The sequence below is a fragment of the Oculina patagonica genome, chromosome 4, assembly GCF_052425735.1.
Source record: "Oculina patagonica isolate OP01 chromosome 4, crgOcupat, whole genome shotgun sequence".
NCBI classification, from domain to species: Eukaryota; Metazoa; Cnidaria; class Anthozoa; order Scleractinia; family Oculinidae; genus Oculina; species Oculina patagonica.
This window is the reverse complement of record NC_135761.1, coordinates 2621681-2639404: the sequence shown is the minus strand read 5'-3', so window position 1 is coordinate 2639404 and position 17724 is coordinate 2621681. Positions and strand designations below refer to the sequence as shown.

The window sequence follows — 17724 nt, the reverse complement described above, 5'->3', positions numbered from 1 at the left end:
TCAAGTGAGCTTTTTAATCTAAAAATCTGTCTGAAACGCACTTCGATTGGTCCCACATATTCACTAATTCAAATAGAGATCTATACGGTTTCATAAACATGTAATTGCTTTAAAATGCGAAGACCTATTACATGAGAGATTGTCTAAATTAAACTAGGTTTCATTATAATGAAAGTCTACCGGTCAGTGTCATAGACGAACTAAACTGCCGGTTATAAAAGTTTGGTGTTCGGCTGCGATGCAGGCTACACAATTTTAGTGCAGTTAATTTCAGGTAGGGGAATCAGCATTGGAGACCAAGTTGGTCTTCACTCTTCGAATCGCAAACACGATCATATCGATTATTTATATTTATATTTAGCAGGAAAGGTGTGGGATACGCCACTGGGATTTTTCACTGGTCACAAAATTCGGTTTCTTCCTCTTTAACATTAAGTGTCGTAGCTAACGTTTAAGAATATTTAACGTTAAATCTTAAAGCTAAAACAATAAAATACGGACACCTAAATTGCTAGAAACAAACGTTTTCCAAAACTTCCTGCTGAATAATCTCGCGGGGGGGGGGGGGGAGTACTCGACATAGTATCGGGTAGGGAGGTGCGGCCTGGCCTCCTAAACCCTGACCCTGTTTAAGCCACGAACCTCTGATTTTCCTACCCTGCTTAAGACAGAATGCCAATTTTTGATACCCCGTCTTATACATGAAAAAGTACCTCACTGGCTTTGTTGTAATAGTGAATTAAGCTAAGTATCAATACCGAAATCAACGTAAGTCAGCAATACGGAAGAATTTGTGAAAATTCGGCTTGTTGCTAAGTTTGTATAAATTTACACCGGTTTCTCCGAAGAAGCTTCGTTTTTTTTTGTCGCTTATCGTTTCTCGCCCTGCTTCTCCAAAAAAAAAAAAAAAAAAAAAAAACCATTGAGATATTTATGACTACATTTTGGAGCCGACCGAGTTCTTTGATCTAAATTTGCATGCACTTAGTTAAAAGTCAGTAAAACATCCTAAAACTACTGGATAAAACTATTTTTCTCCCCAGCACTATCTATCGACCTAACTTAAAACCCCTGACCATCTGGGTTTTTTTTAGAAACAGTTTTATAGTAAATGACACTCAACAATCGCTTTGAAGCGTCGTTTATTCATTCATTTCACGTACATTTCATTTACCGGAGCTTACTGGACAATCATTTATCATTTTGCACACAAACGGAAGCTTGACGTCGTTGACTTGAGCTTCCCATGAGCCATCTGAGCTCATAGAGACGTATCTTTGCTCATCGGTCACATCTGGTTTCCATTCTCCATAATCCACCTCAGTGCCATCGTACCAAACCCATGGCCTGTTCTGCACGGTCCTTCGCTTCAAGCCAATCCAAACGCGAGGGGTGTTTCCCATTGCCCTCACGACATCAATGTTTTCGTAATAGCCGTGGATACTGACCAGATGCCCTCCCTCTTCCACACACCTTCTCTCTGCGGTTCGTGCCTTGACAGCTTCGTTAACAAGCTTGTAAGTTACGAATTCATCTACAGAAGAATCAAGAATAAAACAAAAATGAGATTTATGAAACTTATCTAACTTATTTGACAAACATATATCTTGCTAATATACACCTAATTGCAATAAAGTTGTCATAGAAAAAAGAAAAAGGAAAAAGGTAAATAGGAATTAATAAGCGTAGTTTCATAACTGATAGCATTTACAGAAAACTCACCAGTTTTAATATGCACACACTGAGTCCACTTTTTATGCTGTAACAAGATAAATTAATTTATTCGTATTCGACTCCATTTGTACGATTAAATTTTATGCATGCGCTTATAATGAATTCCTATTTGACTTTTTCCTTTTTTCTATGACAACCTTATTGCAATTAGGTGTACCTACAGCTTATTTCCAGTCAACTCTCTCTAAGACGGACACCTTCGGGACCAACCTTATGCAACGCTTTGAGAATGTTTTCAATGCGTTCAGACAAAGGGAATTAAAGCCACAATTTGACAACGACTAAACGTCACCGTCTGAGGGTTAAAAAATTCCTTCCAAATTAAGTTTGCTTGTCTTCTTCTTTCACTTCAAAACGAAGTGAATGAAAGAACCTGGATATGGGGGTGCAGGGGTAGTGTATAAGTTAGAGCCCTCGCTTCCCACCAGTGTGGCCCGCGTTCAATTCCCGGACCTGGCGTCATATGTAAGTTGGATTTGTTGCAGGTTCTCGTCCTTGCTCCGAGGGTTTTTCTCCGGGATCTACGGTTTTCCTTCCTCCACAAAAAACAACACTTCTAAATTCTAATTCGATCGGGAATCCGAGGGCCACAGATTTAACAGTCGAAAGACTGTTATGTGCTACCCTCGTAAAACAAATTTTATTCATTTATTTATTTATTTATTTATTTATTTATTTATCTAGGGGCAACCGCACAAACAAGATAGTGACAATCATTTTTGCGATTTTCGTGGTCGGTTATAACATTAAAAATTTATTTCACTGTTATCGACTCTCCGAGATCATCCGTTTACATGTAGTTAAAAAACACCATGAACGCCACATCCATGGAAGAGGAAGAGTAGAGCAGTACTACTTCTTCGGGGAGTGTCAAGCAAATAAGACCCTCGTCCTGAGTGACACATAAATTGCAGACAATAGGCTACCCTAATACCAAACTCTGTAGTAACTCGATCATGGAGACTATACGGAGCGGGATATCCTCTTTGACCATGTCAATGAGACGTGTGCCCATGTAAATGTCATATTTTGAAAGAAACATCTTCAAACTGATAATGGATACAGAGTGTCCGAAGTAAGTCTTCGAAATTTAAAAGTATGTTTTTTTCAAATGTTTAATTTCGCCCATACTTTTAAGAAATCTCGCTAATATTTTGAAAGGTACGATTTTCTTTAACTTTCTAAACATGCACGACAGTGACCATACACCACTTATATATCAAACAACGTAGCTCCTAGCTTCCTAGTCATGATCACGCAAAGGATTTGTATTGTGTAGAATTGTTGCTGGACACACACAGTTGGCTTTTTGCCCAGCAAACTAGTACTAATTAAGATAAAGATATACGAACGAGAATTTCGCTCGCATAGCAACCCCTTACTTCCTCAACGAAACAACTCAATGTAAACAATAAAAGTAAGTTAGACTTTTGATGCATTTAACCAACAATTCAAGCAATGAGATGTGCCCGCACACACCCAAGATAAATAAACTGAACTCTTGCCGATCAAAATAAATGTTAGCAAGTTTTAAGAAAATATATAAGCAAGACGTTTGCTCGTACACGCTCGAGATAATTTAAAAGTAATTTTCGCCCAAAAGAGCAAGCGAGACTTTTACTCGTAATGAAAAAAAAAAGGGAAGAGAAAAAAAAATGAGTTCCGTCCAGATTTGAACCAACGACCGGGACATACAGCATGTGGAACTACTCTCTCCCAAATGAGCTATTGTAACGTTTTACGGTACAGAAATTTTTTTTGGATTATTTATATATTATATTTGAACAAGCTTTAAAAAATAGTTAATTGTTCAGCTATGAGTAAACAAATTGCTTTAAACGAACGCCTCTATTTTAGCCAGTCATACAGAGATAATGTCCACCAAATTTCGTTAATATTGAATGGGAGCGAATTATTTATATATATGCAAAAAAATTAGTTTCACCTGGGGCATAACAGCTTGATTTCTCGGTGGTGTTTTTTTTTTCTACACTACAAGCGTTCCAATTCTATCGACGGTTGAAGTCTCTCTGAAATAGCCGGCGTTCGAACTCAACATACTGAAATATCAAAATTTACTGTTGCGTTTGTTAAAATAAAACGGCATACTCAGAAAAAAAAATAATTTTAGCATCCGTTTGCATTTGAACCAACGACCAAGGCATACACAACTTCCGTAGAAGTGTTCTCTACCAACTGAGCTATCGTAACTTTGCATGGTACAAACTATTTTGTTTTGTATATTTGAATATTATATTGGACGCGCTTGGGAAAAAAATGTTTAACTACTCGGTTATGATTAAACAAAACCCGTTGAACACAATTGCTAATATCTCGGCACTCGAAACATTTTCATCCAAAACAAAAATGTAGGGTTATAAAGAGTCATATAGAGATACTTCATGCCAAATTTTAGACCGAAAGGTGTAATATTCGAGCCGTAGAATTATTTACTCGACTTAATTATTTAATTTTATTTATTTTATATCTTGTTTGTGTAATTATTTTTTTATTTATTTATAGCTTGTCACTGTCATTATTATACCAACCGTCATCCATTTTCTCGTAGTGGCAGTAATTTAGTTCCAGCATTTCATATAAAGCTTTTCCCGCAGGCATGACTTCACCAGTGATAGTTGAATATGGTGGATCATAATGACTATTACCACTTGATGTTTGAAAAGTCAGTTCTGTTTCCTTTGCACCACAGACCTTCTGACATGGTTCTCCATGGACCTTACTGAGTATGAAGGGATTTTCTGTGGATTGAAGGAGAGAATTGAGCTCAAAGCGATATAATAATAATAATTCTCCAAAATGTAATATCTTATAATGACTGAGATGCTGAAACAACTCCATTAAAAGTTTCTTTTTTGAGCGTCGCTCTTCAGTGCAGTCCCATCGGGGACCCGATCATATCTTTTCTCGTTCTAGGTAATTTTTTGGGAGTTCAAGTTTGAGGTCTATTGATCATGAGATATATTTTGCTGATAATGACGGCTTCATTTGTATCTCACCGTACCCATCCCTGTTAGTACTACTGACGAACTCGTCACTTAAAAGACTTGCAATTTTGTGCGTTTTTTGTAAATTTTACATTTGCTGTGATTTTTTATTTATTTATTTAATTTTATAGATAGCAATTCATTATTTTGTAAATATTTTTAACATTTTTAACACTTAATGTATAGATTTTACTACCTTTTTTTTTTGTTTTAACACATTTATTTTTTAATTTTTTTTTATTATTATATATTATTAAATTATTATCATTATTATTACGCATTACGTACGTATGTAACGTATGTACGCAAGCCGAGTTATGGAGGTGGAACAAGCCACGTTCACGCCGCTTGTGTTCACCACTACAGGTGGCATGGCACCTGAGTGTCAAGTCTATCACAAGCGACTAGCGGAACTCCTATCAGTCAAGAAAGGCGAGGATTACTCGACTACGATGTCTTGGATAAGAACCAGAGTCTCATTTGCCATTCTGAGAGCATCTCTCTTATGCTTAAGGGGATCGCGTTCATTGAGTAGAGTAAATCTCAACATCAATGAGATGGACTTTGACATTGAAAGAGGACTTGCAGGACTTTAGATTTTGATATTCATTTTTTTACTGGAATTTTATTATTCAATTATTATGATAATTTATTATATATAAAGAGAGAATGATGTGAATAGAATTTTTATATGAAATAGTAATGATATAAACGAAAATTGGGTTTTATGGGCAAGGGTATGTAAAAAGTTATATGTTTTGTAAATAATTCACCTCAATTTTTATATTATAACTTGTGTACATAGAAGCTTAAAGCATGTAAAAGCTTCCAGAGAGTTATTATGTAGGTTAAGGCTATTGACATGTTTACTGAAATTATCTCATGGGAAAAACTTGTAGAAAAACAAATTTTGTATATTCTCTTTTCAGCCAGCTACACCTGAAATTCAAGTTTGTATGAAAAGTACTCAATAAAGTTTGTTATTATTTATTATTATTATTATTATTATTATTATTATTATTATTATTATTATTATTATTATTATTATTATTATTATTAAAAGGAGTCAAAACGCACCATTTTTTGAGAAAGTCTAGAAAGGAGTGAAATGCCGAGATTTGTGAGGATATTTCCTTATTTTTATGCTTACAAAATCTAATATTCTTATTGATGATTTTCGCTCCATCTGCTTTACTGTACTACCATCCAGTTTCTGGTCTGTGTTATTAAACTACATCACTTCCTTTCATAAAATACACTGAGAGATAAGGAAAGACATATTCAGTAAGAGATTCTCACCGATTGGTAAATTTATCGGTTTGGAATGGAATCCATCACTTCGACAGCAGTAGATTATCTGCATAGAATTACCAGACTCGTATTCCCCATCAGGGACTTCGTCTTCTTTAACGGGAGTTTCTTTTCGTACATAATCTCCTTCATCATTCCACTTCACGGTGGCGGTTTCAAATTCTGTCGATTAAATACCCTTTGAATTATTATGGCAAAAAGATAAAGCTTAATGTTCAAGTCTAGTGGCCGAGATGCTAGTCCATCACAGGCTTAATGTATTATTTAGCAATTGTTGAATGAGGCTGAGTAACATACGAAAGCCTAATTCAGTAATTGTTTTATTATTCATTCAAAATATTTCCAGAGCTCTAAAAAAACAAAATGCATTTAAATGGGGTCTCAGTTCGGCGTAGAATTTCGCAAAACCGTGGCCAATTTCTCCGCTGTTGCTGTATTTTGGATGTTTTTCTTCTGTAGATAAGGTTTAAAAATCAAGTGACTTCCCTTCGAAGATCTTTTTGCGTTTCGCTATCTTTATCATAGCTCGCGTCACATTAGTTGGCCAATAGAGACATTAAGCATGACGTTATGCGGCAAACGGCAAACGCGAGCTTGTTTTTCATTTTTTGCCTTTTTATCGAATTCAAAAATCAATCCCTCATTAAATTAGTGAAAAAATCCCACATTCACGACAAACACAAAACTTCTAATTTCCGCGTACCAACGCCAAACGGCAGACAGCAGAAGTTGAATTTTTACCGTTCGCGAGAAAAATAAACGCCATGCTTAATCTCTCTAATAATAACAATTAAACGTGTTCCAAATTTGGTCGATGCTAGCCAGTAAGCTGGAATTAGGGACGAACCATTAGAAAAGTGATGGGGGGGGGGGGGGGGGTTGGTGAAAATACCAAAAAAATTCGTGCAAGGGAAAATGTCAAGAAAAAAATTCGTGCAAAAGGGAAGGCAAAGTAGGAAAGTTCCTATTAAACACTAAAAACACCTGTCATTTTACACTTGATGAGATAATGCTGAAAATAGCGTTTCCAAGCGTAAAAATTTTTTAAAATTTTCTGGAGTAGCATGCCCCCAGACCCCCCTACAGTCTAGCGTCTTAAGCGCTCAAATTTAGTTTCATAAAAGCAAACTACATTCAGCCTGGCCTCCCTACAAGGAAAAATGTTCTTCCCATACGCCGGTGATTATAGAAAATTCACTTTCAAGTCTTTCCTTCTGGCTTTTGAATAAACACTTTAACACCAACATTAGTAAGACATTCGATATAAATTGCTGTTGACAAGTGCATAGAGTGAAGATAAAAATCAGTATAACATGGTATAAAATAACAGTGCATGGCATTTGATTTTAGCCATTCTTAATATTTTTAAAAATATATTATTATCAAAGATGGTCTATAAGGTGGGGTGGGCCCGAGTAGAAAGGGGTGGGTCATGTTGTTCTTAGTTTTGATCTGCACATAGGGGGGTGGGACATCTTAGTGACTTTAATCTGTTATAGTTACAAGAAAATCCCCAGTGGTGTACATCAGTATAAATTGATAAATTTCTTGACGTGAGCAGTTTTATGTATTTCTAGCGATTTCAGAAGGCCCGAATATAAAACTTTCCTGGGAGAGCATGGACCACCCTAGATGGCTTGTGATCATAACATCGGTTTTGCAATTTGATGAACTCGCTCCAGCCCCCACTTTTCCAATTAGCCCGGCCCACCCCCCAGTGCGTATTGACCAGTCCCTAAAGGATTAAATCAATGAATAACAACATTTTCTGGAAATATTAAAGCTATTTAGCAAATCGTCAACAAAGCAGCATCTTTCAAAAGCATGGTATAAAGTAACAATACATGGCATCCGGCCTAAAGAAACTATTTCTCTAAAAAAGAACATTTGCAAAAAAAAAAATTCGAGCAAGCCGAAAATTCCCCACCCCACCCCCTATCACTTTTCTAATGGTCCGTCCCTTAGCCGGGGATTGTAATAATCTCGTTCCCAGATCTTGCCTCGTCCTAAAGAGACCTGAAAACGAGATAAGGATTGTAAACCAATCAAAAAATATATATCGAATGAATAATAATATTAATTTTTATAGATACGCTCTTAGGGAAACATGTTTGCCGAGACGTCAGCTTTCACTAATTCAACAAAGCAGTCAGTTTACTGACCCTTATCAACTTTGCGTCAAAAGTAAGCTAATAAATTGTTTCACTTGCGCTCTGATGCTTGAACTTGGAAACATAATGTTGTGAAGGCAAAAGTGAAAATATTGACATGGGATACGCTGCAAGCTATATAAGCCTGAATTTTAAAACTTACTTGGGGGACATTTTGCTTTACGGGGATCTTTGCTCTTTCTGAGAATGCAATATCTGCCAGGAGGCCACTGAGGAGGACTGAAGTATTCACTGCTTGCGTCTTCTGTCTTACTGCAGAATGAAAATTTTACTCCGTGATAATCAGGAAGACCCTTAAATCCAATCTTTTTCAATGATTTTTTAGGTGGCTCAGGCCTGAAATGTCGATTCCTATTTGTCACACTGCCTGTACTCCACTGGAACCCAGTCCCTTGTGGGCAAACTTCCTTGAGAGGGGCAAAGTCCTCCTTGAACTTAGCGGAATAGAGCGAAAAATACCCGACTGGCCAGGCCAGAGGGAGCTTCATCGGGTTATCTGTAGAAGAATTGTGCATATTTAGTTATACAATAACTACTGGTACTAGCGCATTTACATACACAAACAAAATTGTCTTGTTTGGCCTGTTGTCTAGGATTTCTCTTTCCCACAGTTTCCTTTGGTCTAAAATAAAGAAAGACAGCGTGGCTAAGAAACATCCTCTTGCTTTCAACTAAGACTCACAATAGACACCCTACCTTCGTCTACGTAGGAACATGAATGTCCTTGACATTCACAAGTCACTCTGCTTTCACCTAAAATGATACGAGCTTTCACCTAGAATACATTACAGAATGGACACTGTTTACTCCTAGAACACGGAAAAAGTTTCTGATTTCGCCAATTTCCCTTCGTTATTTAGTCATACCTTTAGCCCTTTTGACTTTCATTCTCTTGGGGTAATCCTTTATTGCTTTGATGATGTTCTTCTTTATCTTTGCCAATTTTTTTTTGGTTATTTTTTTGCATGGTGATGGTTTTTTCTTTTTCAGTTCATCTAAATTTCCCCAAAACTTCTCATCTAGTGTTTCTTCAATGCTCATGAGCTCCATCTGAATTGGCAAAGGGTTGGTGTCATCACCAACCGTATAATGATCTCCTTCTTCTCCAAACTCCTTGTTAGTCTCCTCTGATTCCTCAAAGTTGTTAACATCGACGCTGACTTCTCCGGTAACTCCTGCGAACCCAGCAGACACAGAGACACTGCCACCGACCTTGAAAAATTAAAGCCAGGTTTACATGGGCATTTTTTTTGTGACAAATAGATTTGATCGTGTAGATGGCACAACAATTATCTGTCAACTGTTTAACGTTTAGTGCCCTAGTTATGACTTTGGACAGCAGAGATACGCACATAGATGCGCGCGCACAGTCCAGTTTGAGATTTGGAGATTGGGTACCACATCAGTGCTGACGCAATATTTGCCACATTTTATGGTACGTGTTGCCTATACACAAGCAATTTTTCGTATGTAACAAGTTTTGTCACATAAAAGCTAGCACGACAGCTTCTCAGCAAATATATTTATCAAATAAAAATTGCCTAGTTTTTCTTGTCTACACAAGCCAATAAAGTTTTCACTAAAAAATGCTCGTGTAAACTGGCCTTACCAAGAGTGGTATTTTTATGGTCAGATTTTTATTAGATAAATGTTTAAATGGCTTTGCTGGCATCAATAAATATATAAATTATGTACTACATTGAATAAGGAAACTTTTGACCAAACGTTAGCTCTTTAGTTCCATTCTGAAAAGAAAATAATTATTTCACTGCAATGCCCGGCAAGATCTATGGTGGAACCCACATGGAAGCAGATGAAGAGGGAGACCACCTATCAGCTTAAGGTGGGATATAGAACGCGCTATACAGTCAAAGAACTACACCTGGACGCAGATGGAACGCCTGGCCAGAGACAGGGCGATTGGAGAAGTTTTGTCAGTGGCCATAAAGCCCAGTGCTCCGAAATGAAGTAGAAAAGCTTTAGTTTCAATCATTCTAGATTTCCGATTAGCTGAACGACGGGTTATGTATTAAGAGAATGACAATATATTATGCGATTTGGCAAGTAAACTCTTCGATGTGACGAAGTAAGTGTTTTTTACCCGCGATGTAAAAATTGGCTGATTAAAATTACTTTGAAGTGAACTAACGTTCGCCGCCATGCGCTTCTCATGGTGCGGTATTTTATTACCTTATTACTGCGCGTAGAAACAATTTCAGGCTAGGTGGAAATTATATAGGTGGAACTTATATACAATTAATAGTTTACAAAATTAATAGCTTACAAAATTAATATACTTATATACTGTATAATAGCTTCTGAGAGTCTTTGTAAACACTTAATGTATTTCGAATTCAATGTATTTTCAGAATGGCAATAAATATGTGGAAAAAAAATATTTGAATATAATATTCCCACTTTACTACTATTTCAACTGCGCAGCTTTTCCAGGCTTTATGAGATAAATTTGTCTTCAAGTTTCATTATACTTACATTTTCTGAGGCAAAACTCATAAACTCTTGGAGAGTACTTGAGAATCTTGTAATTTTCTTTGTTCCCAATATCACTCTAATAACAACGTGCTGAAAACAAAAGAGGTTATCCGGGTCAATTAATTGGTTGTAAAACTTTACTCTCACAGTGCCTATCTCCACCCAGGTGTATAAATGGGTACCGGCGAACTTACTGCTGGGGGGTAACCCTGCGATGGACTAGCATCCCATCCAGGGGGGAGTAGCAATACTCCTAGTCGCTTAATGTTACGGAAACCGGGATAAGCTCCGGCTGTATGGGCCACTTAGGCTCGGACACAGACTTTACCTTTTAAAACCACATAGGAAACAGAATCTCACTTTAAGCTGTGTACATGTGGCCCAAACCTGATATTTTTGTTCAAAAAATTGATTCTACTTAAGGAGGCTCGATGTAGTTTTTTTAGCCGAAGGGTGGTTGTTTTAAAAATTAAAATTTTCTAGAAAGTCAATGTTCGATTTTTGCCAAAATACACCATAATGATCAAATATGACCAAATTTTAATATTTTACACGTCACTTTGCCACAATTGTTACCATAGCAACCATTGACGTTTTCTTTTGTTCTCAAACAAGCTTGATTTTCTCGAAATCTAGACTGACTCTTGGTATTCATTTTTTGATATGTTTAAGTATAGTAGATTGACTATCTGTACACAAAATTTTAGGAAAATCTGTAAGAGCGTTTTAGAGTAAATCAAGAATGAAGTTTTTGGTATTTTCTTATAATTTCCTTCAATCGGCAGTCGATATATTTTAACAAATTAAAGCAAAAAGTCTTTCGCTTTTAGTTTATGGTCTTTGATGGTGTAAGTATTTATATTTCAGTGAAAGTAACTGTGCTCAAATAATACGAAACAATTTTAAAGCGACTATTTTATATTAGAACGGTGCTTTTCTGAAAATTTCATTCTTGATTTACTTGAAAACGCTCTTACAGATTTTTCTAAAATTTCGTCAACAGTTAGTCAATCTACTAAACTTTAACATATAAAAAATGAATGCCAATTGTCAGTCTAGATTTCGAGAAAATCAAGCTTGTTTGAGAACAAAAGAAAACGTCAATGGTTGCTATGGTAACCTTTGTGACCAAGTGACAGGTAAAAAAATAAAATTTGGTCATATTTGATCATTATGGTGTATTTTGGCAAAAATCAAACATTGGCTTCCTAGATAATTTTAATTTTCAAAACAACCACCCTTAGGCTAGAAAAACTACATCGAGCCTCCTTAAACCTGGAAAGGTAGCTCCTGAGACTCTGAGACCTGAGACACTTTAACGGCAGATCCACGTGTTTACTAGGCAACCGGCAACCGGTTTTTGACAGCGTTGTTTGGCAAATTTAATAAATAAAGAAAGGTTAATTCCCTCTACGAGACATGCCTGTAGGGAATCATGGCTGTTGTATTCAGCGTTGTCAAATCCCGCGCATGTTTACTGAACACAACTGTATACATGTACCATGATTTCCCGCATTCGTGTCTTATAGAGGGAATTACATTGGTCATTCAAAGAAATTTAGATAAGCTTTTTTTGGTCAATGCGTTATACTGCAATATTGAACAAGGATAATAATTGCGTTTTGTAAAGACAGCTTACGTACCGTTCCCCATTCTTCAATAAAATCAAAATATTCATTGCCTTCTCTGTATTTGATAGGTAACTTGCAAACATAGGAAGCAAATTCATCCGCGAGAGTCCATTTGTTTTCTGACACTAATCCCAGTCTGTACCTTGCTACCCCTTTGTTGCATATTTCAGTACAGTCTCGGTACACAGTCTCTCCATTGCTAGTGGTTTTAGACATCTTCTCATATTCTGAAGAAAGGATTACTTAATATTAGTTACATTTTACTCGAGACTGCTTAAGTTGAAAATTTAGTAAAATGCCAGCAAGCAAAAGGTGGCAAATAAAACGTTTTCACGACAAACTTTAAAGAGGGTCTGAATGGGGGTACCTCGATAACACTAAACACTTTGCTCTGTAACATGAAACAGTTGATTTTTAGGCATTTTAACACTTACAGTAAAAAATTCACTGTAACAGTGAATTTTACCCAGAAAGGAACAAAAACGACTTTAAAAAGGCCAATATATGAAGAAGTGTTTATATGTTTAGTATATGAAGACGTTTTCGGCCATTTTCAAATGTTCTAATAAAGTCAGGTAACGCATTTTATTGTTTAGCTGAGAAGTATGAAAAAGAACTAAGGCTAAAGCTCGTTGTTCTAGGCTTACAAAGGGACAAAATGTTGCTTAATAGCAACATTTGAGTTGTCCCAGTTTCAAATTGCTAGTAAAAGTGAAAGCAGTTCGTGTTCCGACTTACTTGAACTCAAGCTGAAGGAAAAATCAAACAAGCCCTCGTAGCCACCTGGTTGAATAAAATAGCACAAATTGTAATCATTTAAAAACAGCTTGTCTGTAGTAACAACCATTTCAGAGATTAACCTTTCTCATTTCTATTTCAATAAAACTGAACGTGGATGCGAGGTGAAAAATGTACAGGTTGTTTGTCAACTGTTCATGCTTTGATGGTTGATTGACAATTTTTGGCACCAAGCTGATGATTTGACCGTGTTTTTAAATAAAGATTATCTATCCACTCATCCATCCATCCATCCAAATTAAGATCACCATCCATCCAATGGCCAAACCAGTCCGCTTTTCTGCCGAATCGAGTAGTTAAAAACAGAATATATCAATAACGCAAAAATTGCTCCCTTACCTTTCGCTGTAACATCGACGTTCAATTTCTCTTGATAGCTTTTTGTTCCACCAAAGATCTTAGCTGATTTCGTCATGTGACACGATTGATGTGGTTCATAGCAAATCTGGTCTGGGACTTTGTCTTTGGGCCCGGTTAACTTTAAAATTCTCTTATCGTCGTCAAGTCCCGGATCAATTCCGCCTAGCTTAGTGTTGCCCTCAGGGTTTCCCCTGAGCAAGTTGTACTTGACGCCAATGTACCCCAGTCCTTTCGGATTGTCTGCACGTTGGCAGTACGAGCGAAAAGGATCTGGGTCCGGGTCAGACTGTGGCTCCTCTCCTGAAATTTCAGGGTCTTCATGGTTTAGAAGTTCACAGGAATACCACGGACACAGGACAGCGAAAAGAAGTAAACCGCCAAATGTTATCAAGGATGGCCTCATTTTATAGTGGTACCTGTAAAAAACAAATAAATGATGATCTTGATTTCAAAAAAAATATGAAGCTGAAAAAAGTTTGACTACAGTTTTAGGAAAAGTCTATAGCAAATTAAATAAAAGACTTTTCAACTTGATGAGAAATACTTTGAGCTTGAACCTTGAGGGTAAAGAGATTCAGAAATATCAAGAAAAAAATTCTTTGATCAAATTATCGTCAATACAGCTATCTAAAAATAACCGTATCGAAATAAATTTATCGTCCGTTTTAATGTACTAATAATGGATACGTTGGTTTTAAAATACTAACCGCGAAGGAGAATTTTGACAAAAAAAACTTTTTGCGAATTTCTGCCGCGATATAATCTTTTAAAGCAGATCCAAAAGTAATTATTATTATACTTAAAGGCCTAGACCCTGGGGTCAATATTTATTGCTAAATAATGATTAGATGGTTCCTTATTGAAAAGGTTTAAAAAGGCTTATTAGTTAACTAGCAGGTGGCAAGGGACACGGTATATAATTTCTCCGAAAATGTCAAAGCAGTGCATGAATTTCAATACTTTTTAGAAAAGAAAACACCTGCCTTGTTTGCTAAAATATTTATTCCTTTAAAAATCTTCTTAAAAAATATTTCAAAGTCCTTAGAATTCGAAACGTAGAGAAACAAAACATTTTAGGGACATCGTTTGTGCATGAAAAACGTATTTCGTTTGATGTGCCGTAAATTATCTTTACCAAAAGAGTAAAAATCAATAGCAGCTAAATAGGTCAGTTCGGTAAAATTGAACTTTTCCGCTATCAAATATTGTAACTTTAGGTTGATCTTAGTTGTGTTAAACTTAGACAAAATTGTAAACTAAAAACCCTTATTGTGTGACAGCAGAAACCCATAAGGGTTGAAACGTGTAATTCCCTATGATTCGCATTGTGCAAAGCGTTTGCACATTCGTTTACTCTAAGTACCATATTTGGAAAAATCAAATTACTATATTTGGATTAAATTCACAGCGCGCGCTAGCTTGCGCTCGATGGCTTAATCTTAACTCTATTCAACCAAGCTTGTTCAAAAACAAATTGGGTTAAATTTTCCTGTCTCATCTTCATGAAGTAGTCTGGAGAACTTCGCTTAGATAGACTTAATGAATTTCTTTAGTCTCTGTAAGAAATTTACGGCGTTTAGGTCGAAATTCAAGCAACTTACCGCAAAACAAAAAATTATATTGCGTGTGTCATTCCGTGTATAAAGCATTCGCGTACAAATTCTTCGTGTTTCCAAATATGGTACTTAGCAAAATGAATATTCAAACGCTGTGCGCGCGCGTTAAACGTTTCAACCCTTATGGGTTTCTGGTGACAGAGAATGGCATACTAAAATGGCTCAAAACCTTGTATCATCCAACATGAAAGAGTTATTCTTTCGTTCAAATCGTGACAAAAGTCAGATTATTAGTATCTGGTTTGTAGTTTACACTATAATTCTTACTTAAATTGAACATTAACTCGTATTTGTAACTTGAACTCGAGTTTACTGTAGCAGTTTGCCATAAAAAAGAAATAAACAAATGTAATTTTTATTGATAGGTTTTTGCTAAGATCACTGATTTTTATCAGCGGATAATTCACAATAAATATATCAAAACATTGTCAGAAAATTGTGACTCCATCCTGATTTCGTATTCCTTTTTGAGTCCGAGAACGTTTCTTAAAGTCAGATAAAAAGATTCCCTCGGAAATAACGAGACGCCCGAAACTCAGACAAAATCCGGCTTTTCGGACAATATCCAGTGAACATAAATTGTAAGCCAATTGCCATAGATTTGGTTCATTTAGAAGAATTTAACTTCTTCCAAGCCCTCTGATTATAAAGCTTGTTTTTATGTATTAATGTCTTGAGATGTTGAGATGTTATTTTACAACTTTAGAACTAGTTTTCAGCTTCATATAATTAAGTTTTGAGAGTTTTACAATACAGTATCCTTGTATAAACCTAAAATTCATCATTTGGGCCACCCCTATAAAATTTAAACAAAAAAATTCCTTTTGATAATAAGGCCCCGGGAAATAAGGCAATGGTCTATTATAATAACTTTACGATAAATACGTAAACACAATATTCAGACAAGATTCAAACCAGATAAGAGTAATGTAAGGAGAATAAAAAATTGTACCTTTTGTTGTTCAACAGGGCTGCTTCTAGTGAAGTACCTGAGTACTGTGTGTTTCAGGCAACAAAGGTGAAGATTTTCAGGCTTCAGAAATGATTTCTTAATGATTCAGGTATGCATACATTCACGTGTCTCGTGGCATATCTAGTGAATATGTCAAAAAAGCCAATCGTAGCAGTTTGCGTGTAAAAAGATATTTGTTTTATCCTCAGGTCATTGTATTCAGAGCATGAATGCTTCAATGAAATCACATGAACTCTATTGTTTAAAATAACTCACTGGTTAACCATCACAACAGCTTTCTACAGGAACGGATGATGATTTAAAGATTCGTTGAAACGTGAGATTAATGAATTCGTATGAGATCATAAAAATATCAAAGAAACCAAATCAGTTATCTTCCGCTTCGATTTGCTTTTTATTGCAAACCTTGTATTCAAAACGAACGACGAAAAGCCCCAGAACTTTTCCTAAAGAAAATGAATGTTATACACATAGTTTCGAAATGGCGTCCTACAAATATTTAATGGCTGAGTTTGTTTGATATTTGTAAAATGACCCTTTTTCTTTTAGGAACAGTTGAGGGTGATTCAGTGATATATTTGAAAAAAACAGTTTTTTAGAATTGATTCAGAAACATTCTTCCTCTTTTTTACTGATCTGACAAGAAGACAAACTTTTTTACCCGCAACCTGCGCTATAACCAGCTTTATTTGACTTGTTCAAATAACCCTTCCCAAGGGTTTACGCATCGCTAGTTGCTCCCCGAGGGGGCAACGAACAATAACGTCAATGCAACTTACTAGAATTCTGCGAACCTTGCAAACATCCATCATTCTCTGAAGAAGACCGCAGAAGGCAATCGAAAATTGAGAATGTCGTTTTATATTTTTAGATCTGTTTTAAACATTTTTATATTTTAAGATAATTTCCAGAGGTGAATTCAATTCTGATTAGTCGAGACGCTCGGATTATGATGCCATATCCACAGCGCTAGGCGGTGAATACATCATCTCAAGGTTTGGCTACTAAGCCATGCCACGTTTGCCATCCAGGAAAGTGCACATGGCGGCATTTGCTGAATTAAAGTTTCTCTCGTTTAAACGAAATCACTCCAAGTCCTGGATATTTAAAACATGGCAATTTTGCAAATTAACTACCAAGGCTTTTGGGCCGAAAATATTTAAAAGATGGTTTTCATGGCATTAGAATTGATCGTAAACATGGTGGTTTTGAAGATCCAACACGGCCATGTACTCAGTGAGATTGACTGGCAAAACATTATTAAGTTCTCTTCTCATCGGAGCTAGTAATTTTGAGTGGATTCCCACAATTGCTCAGAAGTCACCAACGGTTAAACAAAGGTACCGAATATCTATCTTTTTCGTGGTGTTTGTTTTGTTCCGTTTTATTGCTAAAACTTGAGTGTAAATTACGATTTCAATCGATGAATAAACTGGTTTACACGTATGCAACCGAACACTTGTGTTTGTTGTTTTCGTGTTTTCTATTGTTATTTTGCAGTTCTTGATATATTTACCTTTGAGAATTAAACTAAAACAGTTATTCGCCTCAGGTTCAGTGATTATTGTTGAACAATCCTCTCGACTTAATTAAATATGTGACTGAACACGTATCTGAATCATTAAGAAATCA

At 36.1% G+C, this 17724-nt stretch overlaps 1 protein-coding gene across 1 annotated transcript; it reads right to left on the bottom strand.

Moving 5' to 3' along the window:
- Window positions 1-1131: 1131 nt before the first annotated feature.
- LOC144651203 (uncharacterized) lies at window positions 1132-16137 on the bottom strand. Its single transcript, XM_078511112.1, has 10 exons — window positions 16072-16137; window positions 13483-13919; window positions 13084-13128; window positions 12358-12572; window positions 10715-10804; window positions 9088-9433; window positions 8364-8717; window positions 6039-6212; window positions 4284-4493; window positions 1132-1534 (listed from the first exon to the last, which is right to left on the bottom strand). The coding sequence occupies exons 2-10, from the start codon at window positions 13904-13906 to the stop codon at window positions 1167-1169; spliced, it is 2226 nt and encodes a 741-aa protein (XP_078367238.1). The 5' UTR covers window positions 13907-13919; window positions 16072-16137; the 3' UTR covers window positions 1132-1166.
- Window positions 16138-17724: the final 1587 nt, after the last annotated feature.